Consider the following 10684-nt stretch of genomic DNA (forward strand, 5'->3'; position numbering starts at 1 on the left):
CGCCCCGGGGACTGGGTGCATCAGGTCACAGGACCGTGTGGTTTGGTCTCCCAGGAGCTGCCAGCGCTTCGCCTACACCCGGGACAGAGGGCTGAGCGCCAGGGCCTCCCCGGGGGCCCACACAGGAAGTCGTTGAGGGTATTAATCAGGAAACAGCCCCACTGCAGCTAGGGCCTATCCTGTCACCTCTGCCCGAGTCACAGCTTGAGTCCCCAACCACAGTGACAGCAGGACCCTGAAGCGACCTCTGACCTCTCCTCCAAGACCTGCTGCACCCAGGGTCCCTCACCTCCTTCCATGGACCCCCTCGCTCAGCCGCCACCTGACATCCACACCGCCCACCCCGTGATACTTACTCTTCAACCTTAGGTGGGTGTATCCCATGCCCTGTACACACACATCATGTACACAATGCCCTGTATCCACTTGCCATGTACACACATGCCCTGTACCCACCTGCCCTGTACCCACATGCCGTGTACACACATGCCCTGTACACACATGCCCTGTACCCACCTGCCCTGTACCCACATGCCGTGTACACACATGCCCTGTACCCATATCCCATGTACACACATACCCTGTACCCATATCCCATGTACCCACATGCCGTGTACACACATGCCCTGTACCCACATGCCGTGTACACACATGCCCTGTACCCACCTGCCATGTACACACATGCCCTGTACCCACATCCCATGTACCCATTCGCTGAAGAGGAGGAGGCCAGGAAGACGCCTCCAGGAAGCCTGCAGATAGGCTTCCTCATGCAGGATTTCACAGAATAAGCAGGACCCCCTAAACAGGGGCGGTCCTCATCCCAGCACCAAGCCCAGACAGTTGTTTGGTTTTCCGAGCTTGGTTGCAAAGATAACAGATTGGTTGTAATGGTTTCTAACAGAAAACCCGGCTTGTTCTCTGCTCCCTGCTGCCCGCCTGGTGTCTAGGGTCGTGCCCGGCACACAGCCGAGGTGCAAAACCATTCAAGTCACCAGTACATTATACCTCAGACTGCTTAAACAGACTCAACACCATTTTTTCCAACCGGACCTCATGCACTTGTGGAACACTGACCCCTTGATCTGTCTTGTTTCGCCTCTTGTTGCCCTCGAAGCCCATCACCCTCTGGCTTCCATCCTGTCCTGCCTCCCGGGCCCCCCCCCCGTCCCCCGCATGTCCACTCCCTGCAGTACAGCCAGAAGGGCTCGCTAAGCCCGGGCCCGCATAAAGCACCTAATGGCCCCGTCTCCCCGAGGATGAAGTCACCCCCGACGTAGCTCACAGTGGCCTCCGTAGGCTGGCCTGGAGCAGAGACAACTGGACCCGAGTAGCTGGCCCTCTTCCTTCTAGGAACAAAGCCCAAGGTTAGCAGGGCACCAAGCCACATGGCAGCCCGCATCGCAGCCTCCTGTGCAGGCAGGTGTGGCCCTGGGACCAAGGTCGGCCCCGAGGACGCGAGGGGAAGCGATGCGTGTGACTCCCGAGTCACGTCCTCAAAGAGCCATTGTTGGCACGGCACTTCCTCCTGCCCTTCCACTCCCTCCGCTGTGACTTGGGCGTGGTCGCCGGGGTCAGATCAGTGGGGTCAGAGCAGTGGCAGGAAGGGACGGGCCCCTGGGTGACTCGGGAAGCAGAGCCTGCCTCCCAGACTCTAAATGGACTTGGGAGGGGTGGGGAGAAAGGACCCCCTGCCTCTGTCCCCGACTCTAAAGGAGCCAGCCCATCGGCCCACCTCTGCGCCCCCACATACCCTGCCCCTCATGCTGCACCGAACCGTCACTCACCCTCCCGCCCCCTTCCCACTGGACGCCAGGTTCCTCTGGCCCCAGCACTCCTCCTTTGTGACTGGGATGTCACCTCCCCGCAGAGCCGGCGCTCACCCTGCAAGTTCGCTCCTGGCTCCCAGGTTAGAACCCTCGTCTGCCCTGTGTCTGAACCCAACCCCCAGGTGGGCTCTGCAGCCTGACACATGGTGGGGTCTCAGAGAACACCTGCTGGGTGCACACGGGGTCAGGTAACTAAGTCGGGAAGAAGCTCGGCAAGTGCTCTCATGAAGCCTCATCTGAGCGCCCTGGCCTCTCCATCCTCTGGATCCAACGGAGAGGAGACATGCCCAGGGGCAGTGGGGGCGTCCTGATGTCATCTGGGCTTCTTCCCAGGGGAGCCAGGCCCCCAGCCACAGATCATGCAAAGGACGGAAATTATGGATCCAGGAGGAGGATGCTAGAGCGTGTCCTTTTATAAGGATTTCTTTTCCGTTTCTATTAGTGTTTATGGCTGTGTGATGATCCTTTCCTTGTGGGCCTGTGTCCCTCAGCGCAGGGCAGGCCACACCCGCATTCCCAGCCACCTGCAGTGCTGCCATGGCCAGCCCTCTTCACCAGCTGCTGCTCCTTCGGGCCTTGCACGCCTGGGAGGGACCTGCAGACCATTCCCGACTCCTCCCTCTCATCCGGTTGCACTCCCAGATATTTAGATCCCATTTCTGAATTATCGTCCCAGACTACACTGCCCTTCAGATGAGCCAGCCATCCTGGCCCCAGACACTCTCCTGTCCACTCCTCTGAAGGCCCATCCGTCCATCTGAGGGGGCCGAGGCCTCAAAACACTTAATGCCTTATGACAAAACCCCCCAAACCTACTACATACACAATGTACAAATCTCAGTACTAGGTTAAGAAAAGTTCAATTCAGACAATTTCCTACACTGAGAGGAAAGGTGGGGATAGTGTCTTGTTTTGTTTTGTTTTTTTGCTGTATGCGGGCCTCTCACTGTTGTGGCCTCTCCCGTTGTGGAGCACAGGCTCCGGACACGCAGCCTCAGCGGCCATGGCTCACGGGCCCAGCCGCTCCGTGGCATGTGGGATCTTCCTGGACCGGGGCACGAACCCGTGTCCCCTGCATCGGCAGGCGGACTCTCAACCACTGCGCCACCAGGGAAGCCCAGTGTCTCGTTTTTAAACAAATCATTATGAGACTCAATCAGCCCTGCCTTTTAATCACAGTCGCATCCTCAGGGGAAAGGCCTGTGGGGTTCCGGGTGAGTTACCTGCTAAAACCCTTTACCACAACTGTTTTCTCTCAGTCTTGGGATTTTAAACATTCTCATTTTGCCAGCAATAAGTTAGTGTGGCTGTTTTTTAATTAATGTTTTTCAGCTACTCACTAACTAAGCCTGCACTTCATAGACCTCCTGGCCTGGATCTCTCCCTCAAAATAACATTCTGTTAATGTTTAATATATAAAATATGGGACTTAAGTCACTGAAGCCTGAATTTCAAACCCCATCCGCTCCAGCATCTGAGGTGTCATTCAGAGACACGTCCAAATGCCTCTTTCTTGTCTGTGAACCATCTCGGTTGTATGCTACTGTCCCCAAGTCGACCATACGATTATCACCCATCCCTATGGAGCAATGTGTGTGAGCTCGGGGACCCATGGAACGCACACGGAGAACTCTGCAGAAGTGGGGTTTCAACAGGCAACATCTTTCCCCTGCAGATGTGGGCCTGGCGGTACTGCCACGTTTCAGGTTCCAGACTTATGAATGTGATGTGATGGTTAATCTTATGTGTCAACTTGGCTGGGCTGTGGGGTACCCAAATACTGCGTTGAATGTTATTCTGGGTGTTTCTGCAAGGACGTTTTTGGATGAGATGAACATATTAATCAGTAAAGCAGATTGCCCTTTGGAATGTGGGTGGGCCTGGCCCCATCAGCTGAAGGCCAGAACAGACAGAAAACACAAACCCTTCTCTGCGTGAGAGAGAGCTCTCCATAGACTGTCCCTGGACCCTCAGCCCATGTGTGCCAGTGGGGCTGCTGCTCCACCTGCCAGCTGCTATCTCACAAGTTCCATCTTGGCTGAGGCTTCAAATGTGGGTGAAAGTGTTACAAATGTCAACATGGGTGACCCCACTCTGCGGAAGCTTGGGGCGCGGTGCAGGTGGGGCTGACAAGGCCAGGACTGACAGTGGAAATGGCAAGGTCACCAGCTGCCCTCTCCATCCTCAGCCAGGACAGCAGGGGGACCTCCACCTCCACGTCCCGCCAGGTTGCGATCTCCCAGAGGAAATGCCGGTAGCTCGACATGGGATCCGCCTACGGAGAGCCCAGGGCAGACAAGCCTGCTTGTCCCCATCCCGGGCGGGACCCAGCCTGAGACATCAGCCCAGGCTGACTGATGGCTCCCAAACTGGCGCCTCCACCCTCAGCCTCTCACGTGAACTCTCCACCCAAAGGCCCCCACGTAGAGATCCACCGGCATTTCAAGGTCAACAGCTCACAGCTCGTGGAACACAGGACCTGACCTCCACCTCCAAACCTGCTCCCCCTACAGTTCCTGCAAATTCACTGGACAGTTCTTCAGACCCGAACCCTGCAGGCACCCCTGGCTCCTCTCACACCCGCTGCCGATCTGGCAGGAAACCTGGCAGCTCTGCCTTTGAAATACATCTGTTTACCACCTTCTTCACCACCCCCAGTCAGATCCACCCTCATCCTTCACTCGGTCCATCGGAGATCTGGTTCTGCCCCACCCCCTGTGGCGTTGCAGCCTCACCCCCACCCCAGCAGCAGCCAGGGTGGTCTCCCCATCACCCTGCAGGGCTCCACATGGGACTCTACCCCGAACCTCGATCACACTCAGAGTAAGGTTAAAGTCCTTTCCAGAGTTACTCAAATAGTTGTTGTGTGAATGAATACATTTCTAACCTGTTTTAGCACCACCATTTTAAAAACAGAGGCCAGTAAACACATAAAAAGGCACTTAAGTTCATTAGTCATACAGGACATGCAAATTAAAACCACCGTAAAACACCACCTCAAACTGGTCACACGGGCTAAAATAGAAAGACAGACAATACCAAGTGTCGTCTGAGAGATGAGGCAACAGGAACCCTCACCTCCTGCTGGGGAATCATGAATCCCTGCATCCGCCTTGGAAAACCACCTGGCAGAATTTCATACACGATGACACAGCAATTTCACTCCTATTGTTAATCTAACCCCAGCAGAAATGCATATGGAGGTAACCAAAAGACACATGCGAGAGTGCTGGATGAGCAACATTATGCCTAATAATTCCAAACTGGACATCATCCAGAGTTTCTTCAAGAGTTGAATGAATAAACTGTCATATAGTCACGTAACAAAATACTACATACGGCAGTGTTTCTCAAAGTGCCATCCCCAGCCGGACAGCATCAGCTGGGGTTTTGGTGGAAGTGCTCATTCTCGGCCCCACTCCAGACCCGGTGAGTAGGAACCCTGCGGTGGATGCAGCCTGCTGCGGAGGCCCTCCAGGTGCTTCTGATGCACACGAAGGTGTGAGGACCACGTGTCCCCAGCAGCGAGACCCATGAGTGTCTATACCAAGGAGATCATCAAAAATTCTGTTGGGAAGTCAGAAGATGGCTGTTGGTAGGTGTGTAGAAAACTAAGCTAAAAAAATATGTTTTTTTGACCTTAAGGAAAACACAAGCTGCATAAGAAAGAAAAGAATATGTAATACAACCATGCTACCCAGCTTGACCGTGTGCTACATGTGGTCATAGCACGTGAGCACAGGCACCAATGGAACCAACATGTAACACAGCCACAGGACATAACAGTGTCTAATGCGGATGGCGCAAAAAAAGAGCTACTATTTAGAAAACGGGTGTAACTACCAGAAAACTGAAAACAGTGAGTTCTGGGGAAAAGGATGAGGATGACACGGGACAGGACACTGCTGGTTCCACGACAGTCCCTTTAGCAGTATTTCACTTTTTAAACTCCCTGTGTGAATAACTGATAAAAATAAAATCACAAATCAAGACAACACCTGTGGGGACTTCCCTGGTGGTGCAGTGGTTAAGAGTACACCTGCCAATGCAGGGGACATGGGTTCAAGCCCTGGTCTGGGAAGATCCCACATGCTGTGGAGCAACTAAGCCCGTGCGCCACAACTACTGAGCCTGTGCTCTAAAGACTGCAAGCCACAAACTACTGAGCTCCTGTGCTGCAACTACTGAGCCCATGTGCTGCAACTACTGAAGCCCGTGCACCTAGAGCTTGTGCTCCCCAACAAGAGAAGCCATCACAATGAGAAGCCCGCTCACCACAAGGAAGAGTAGCCCATAAGAGTAGCCCATGCTGGCCACAACTAGGGAGAAAGCCCATGCACAGCAATGAAGACCCAATGCCACCACACACAAAAAAACAGAAACAAAGAAACAAACAAAAACACCTGTGGCAATGCAAGCCAGACAAATAGCGATGTTGGGTCAGAGCCCCCGCTGTGCCCCTCTGCTCTGGGCAGTTGGAGGTGGACATAGGGCATCCCCTCAGAGCACACTGGAAAATTCTTCCCTGTCTGACAACTAATATGTAAAATAAAACTGACAGGATTCTCAAATTTGATGGCAATCCTAAACATTTATATGACCCTACCAGTAACAAGTTTGAAGCCTAATTAAACTTTTCTAAACCATAGTAATCAATTTCAATGAGCCATCCTACAGGAAAGCCTGAATTTACCTTTCTAGTCTCTCCATAGAAAGTACTACAAAATCATTGTCATTCAAAGATGTAAAGAGTATAAAGCCAAAAATGGGAAAAGAGTATTACAGAAGATTGAGAAGCAGTTAAAAAATTATTCTCATGTATTTTGTTATATTTGTTAGCATCTTAAAATTTACGCTGTTGTGATCTTTCTTATTCTAAATAAACTTTTATATCTAATTTTGAATTTGTAATTTTGTATTTTTTTTCTTAAAGAGGTCCTGTAAATTGTCTAAACTTCAGGTTCAAGAAAACCTGGATCTATCCCTGCAGGATAGAACTTAAAAAGCATAGTTTTCTAAGATTTTTTTTTTTTTTTTTTTTGCGGTACGCGGGCCTCTCACCGCTGTGGCCTCTCCCGTTGCAGAGCACAGGCTCCGGACGCGCAGGCTCAGCGGCCACGGCTCACGGGCCCAGCCGCTCTGCGGCATGTGGGATCTTCCCGGACCGGGGCACGAACCCGTGTCCCCTGCATCGGCAGGCGGACTCTCAACCACTGCGCCACCAGGGAAGCCCTAAAATACTTTTGCTCACACATCACGTAAAAGATGATAAATACCCATTTCGATGAATATCACTCTGTGTACTCGTGGTGGTGATGGTGTGGGGCTGACATCACCCCCTTCCCCAAAGCCCAACAGCCAGGGAGGGGCTTCTGCAGTGGTACGGTGGTTGGGACTGGAAGGGATGCTTCTCAGGGGCACCACAGGGATGGGTGGTGGAGAGACAAGGAAGGAGGGGTCTGGGAGGCCTCTCAGGATGCGGCAGAGGGGAGGTGGCAGCAAATCGTCCAGGGCTGCCCTGAATCAATGTCTGAAACATGGACGGCAGACATTGTCTCCTGGGAGGGAGGGCACTCCCTCTGAACGTAGAGAACCCAGACTCGGTGGAGCACACAGAGCTGTCTCGGGAGTAGCAGACTTAATAAAACAGCAGAACGTGAGAGGGCGGGCACGTTGGGCCACAAGGCCACAGAACCTGTACCAAATGTGCCTCTGGCTAAGGAGGACTCCCAAGAATCACCACTAACCACCCTTCATGCCTCTTGGGGCTTTCTGGCTACAGGCCAGGTTTTCTCCAATCAGCACCTTGTTACTGTCAGAACATTACTAAGACAGTCTGTCCCTCTTTACACGGGTTAGGATGACCCTGTGTGGCTTCTGTCCCTCCCAGCCACAGACAATTCGGCCACTCTCCCCGCCACTGCCTGGCAGGCAGGAAGCCTCAGCATAATGCCCAGAAGGGAGGGAGCCCAGAGTGCTGGGCCCCCTGATCAGACTCCCAGTGGCAGAGTCCTTATTGCATCCTTCCCCCACTGTCAAAAAAAGCTTTTTCTGTTGTTCTTGGCAAGTTGCAAAAGCAGAAGCTATCTCTTAAATAAGTTAAAGTTCCCAGGACCCTTAGAACGGTGCCTGCTATATTGCAAGTTCTGTGTAAGCATTTGTAAATTTGTTAAAAAAAAGGGGGGGGTTTCAAAAACCCTTCTGTTTCCTCAAGGATCTAAATTTGAAAAACCACAGAAACCCGTAACAACTCACCAGGGTTTACACAGTGGTGTCTGAATTCTAAACTGGCTTCTTCTCAAAGCTGAAAGAAGAAAAGTTGTATGGTGGAACCTAAAAGTTACCAAATATCCTGAGGACGCTCACTCTGGAGAGGAAGTGAGGGCCTCGGGAGGGGGGAGGTCAAGCGCGCCCCTCACACAGTGGACCAGCTTTCCAGGAAGAACGTTTGCCCTGAAACCATGAGCTCCATCAATGCAGCAGGTAAGGCTGGGGTCCTCCTTTTCCCCAAGGATCAAGTCTCACAGAGGGAGGGTCCACTAGTGTTGAAAGTTAACTTTTAGGGGACCAAGGGACCGGACTGTGACTGTTCACGTTAAGGACTCACTTCAAATGCAGGACTGGCGACAGCCTGACTTTAGCCCGTGGGGCACTTTCAGACCGAAAAGGAACTGCCGCTGGGAACAGAAAATCCGTCTGCGGGCAGGGCTCCTCCTCTGTCCACCCTCCTGCTCCGCTCGCAGTAACGCAGCCGAGCGCCTTGACGCGCGAGCAGGGAGCGAGCGGTCCCTGCGCCCTGCCTCCCCCCGCGCCCCCCATTCGCCGCCGCACGTGGCCTGCGGAACCCCAGGCGTGAAGCACCGAGGAAATGGGGGAACAAAACACACAGGAAAGTGCGAAGAGAGGGGCTGCCCTCTGAAGGTTTCTTCAGCTCCGCTGCTTGACCGTCACCCTTCCGGTGCGGGTAGCAGTTCCTCCAAACGCAGAGTGGAACCCTCTAGACTCCGGATGCGCGAGGATAGGCTGTCCGCCCGACCTCCACGCGTAGGGGTTCTAACGCGGGGCAACCGCACCGTGTCCCGCCCACTGGGTCAAATCCGAGGCAGTCCGCGCGCCATGACCCGCCCGCTCCCGCCAGGCCGCCCTGCGCCCCGAGCCCGGCCCGCGCTTCCGGGCCGCGGGATCCAGGGCGCCCGTCCCGGCGCAGGCGTGGCAGGTGCACAGTGTGCGGTAGGCTGCGCGGAGCCCCTCCGCGGCTCGCGCCCCCAGGTCCCGGCCCGGCCCTCTGGGTCTCCGTCCGCCCACGCCCTGCGTCCGCTCTGCCCCAAGTCCGAGTGCGCCTGCCGTGCGCCCGGAGCCGCGCTCACCTGTCCAGCCCGCAGCGCCAGCTGCGCCGCTGCCTCGAAGCACTCCTCCCACGGGCCCCCGGCCTGCGCCGCCCCGTCCTCGCTGCTCGGCTTCATCGCGGCCTCCGGGCCCGCCGGCGCCTCCCGCCGCTCCGCGCCTGGGCCGCGCTCGCCCGCCCGTGAGGACTTGCGAGGGACCGGGAGCTGGCGGGGAGCGGACCTGGAGCTGCCCCTGGCCCTGGAGCAGCGCCCAGCGTCCCGTCCCGCCCCTCGCCCCTCCCTGCCCCGCCCTCCTGCGCAAACCCCGCCCCGCGCCGAGCCCCGCTCCTTTCCTCCCTGGGTCCCTCTCCCTGCGCGACCGGCGATGAGCCCCGCCCCCACATCGCCAGGTCCCGCCCCTCCGAGTCCCCGCTGAAGCTGGGTCCAGCTTGTGGGAAGCTGAGGGCCGCGTGGCGGGAGAGGGGCCCGGCTCGGACCCTCGCGGAGCTCAGAGCCTTTCCCGAGGGTGTGGCCGCGAGCGAGGAGCGTCCCCCGCGCGGACCCGGCCGGCAGCACCTCGGGCGCCGCTGGCCGCGGGCACCGCTCACCGCGAGTACCGGGCGGCGGTCCTCCTGCAGTTGGAGCTCAGGAGCTCAGGAGCTGCCCGGCCCGCCCTGTAACAAGTGCTGACCGCTTGCACCCCGACGGGACCCTGTTCACACTGTCAGCCTTCGTCTGTGTCCACCGTGCGTTGGACACCTGGTAGAGAGGCTTTAGGTGTAGGAACGAGAGACTGGTGGAAATACAAACAACAAGGAGGAATCAGGAAACGGAGTGTGTTAGGGTCGCCCGGCCACCTCGCCCTACACGTGGGGAAACTGGCGGAGAATTGCCCGCTCCGCCCGGCCGCACTGGGGCAGCCGAGGGCAGGCTCCGCTCCATCTTTCTTGTTCATATTTTTCATGATTGTCAAATAGGGAGTTGGTTTCCGAAAATACTTAAGACTGCGCTTCGGATGCTTCATTTTAAAATTAAGTGTATTCAGTTGCTGATCCTCATGGCAGGTTTTCATTAGAGATTATTCCCAGCACAAAGCAAAATTAGGAAGTTAGGACATTTCTCTTTGGCCTCTTCTCAGCTACCCTTTCTGAACACACCCCCACCCTCAACCCCGGCCCGGACCAACCTGGGGCTCAGATAAACTCACATGGAGTCCAGCCTATCACACATCTAGAGAAAAAGACCGTAACTTCCTTGCCTAACTTCCAAAAATCTTAAGGCAGAATCATGTGGTTTTAACTAGTGTGAAGTTTGGTGCCCCCAGGTTTCCTAAGTACTTTAAGTATTGGCCTCATTCCTTCCTTGCTGTGTGCATTTGAGCAAGTTACAAATAACCTCTTTTGACTCAGCTTCCTCAACTGTAAAATATTTTTGGTAAGTATTATACGGGTTAACATACATGTGCTTGGTACTTCTTGTTTTTTTTAAATTTCATTGAAGTATAGTTGATATACAGTGTTGTGTACAGCA

At 54.9% G+C, this 10684-nt stretch overlaps 1 protein-coding gene across 8 annotated transcripts in view; it reads right to left on the reverse strand.

Moving 5' to 3' along the window:
* IMPA2 (inositol monophosphatase 2) overlaps positions 1-9413 on the reverse strand; it is a 31864-nt gene extending 22451 nt beyond the window's left edge. For 2 of the 8 annotated variants that reach the window (XM_089894929.1, XM_089894924.1), the window contains exon 1: positions 9197-9413. In XM_089894929.1, the coding sequence (XP_089751055.1) occupies positions 9197-9292 (96 nt within the window). In that variant the 5' untranslated portion in view covers positions 9293-9413. Of the gene's footprint in view, positions 1-8084; positions 8134-9196 lie in introns of all 8 variants that reach the window. The other 6 variants (XM_089894928.1, XM_089894925.1, XM_089894927.1 and 3 more) reach the window with 6 other exon arrangements.
* Positions 9414-10684: the final 1271 nt, after the last annotated feature.

Source organism: Delphinapterus leucas, chromosome 14, assembly GCF_059928025.1.
Source record: "Delphinapterus leucas isolate spDelLeu-1000000601 "Yukka" chromosome 14, BTC_Dleu_Yukka2, whole genome shotgun sequence".
NCBI classification, from domain to species: domain Eukaryota; kingdom Metazoa; phylum Chordata; class Mammalia; order Artiodactyla; family Monodontidae; genus Delphinapterus; species Delphinapterus leucas.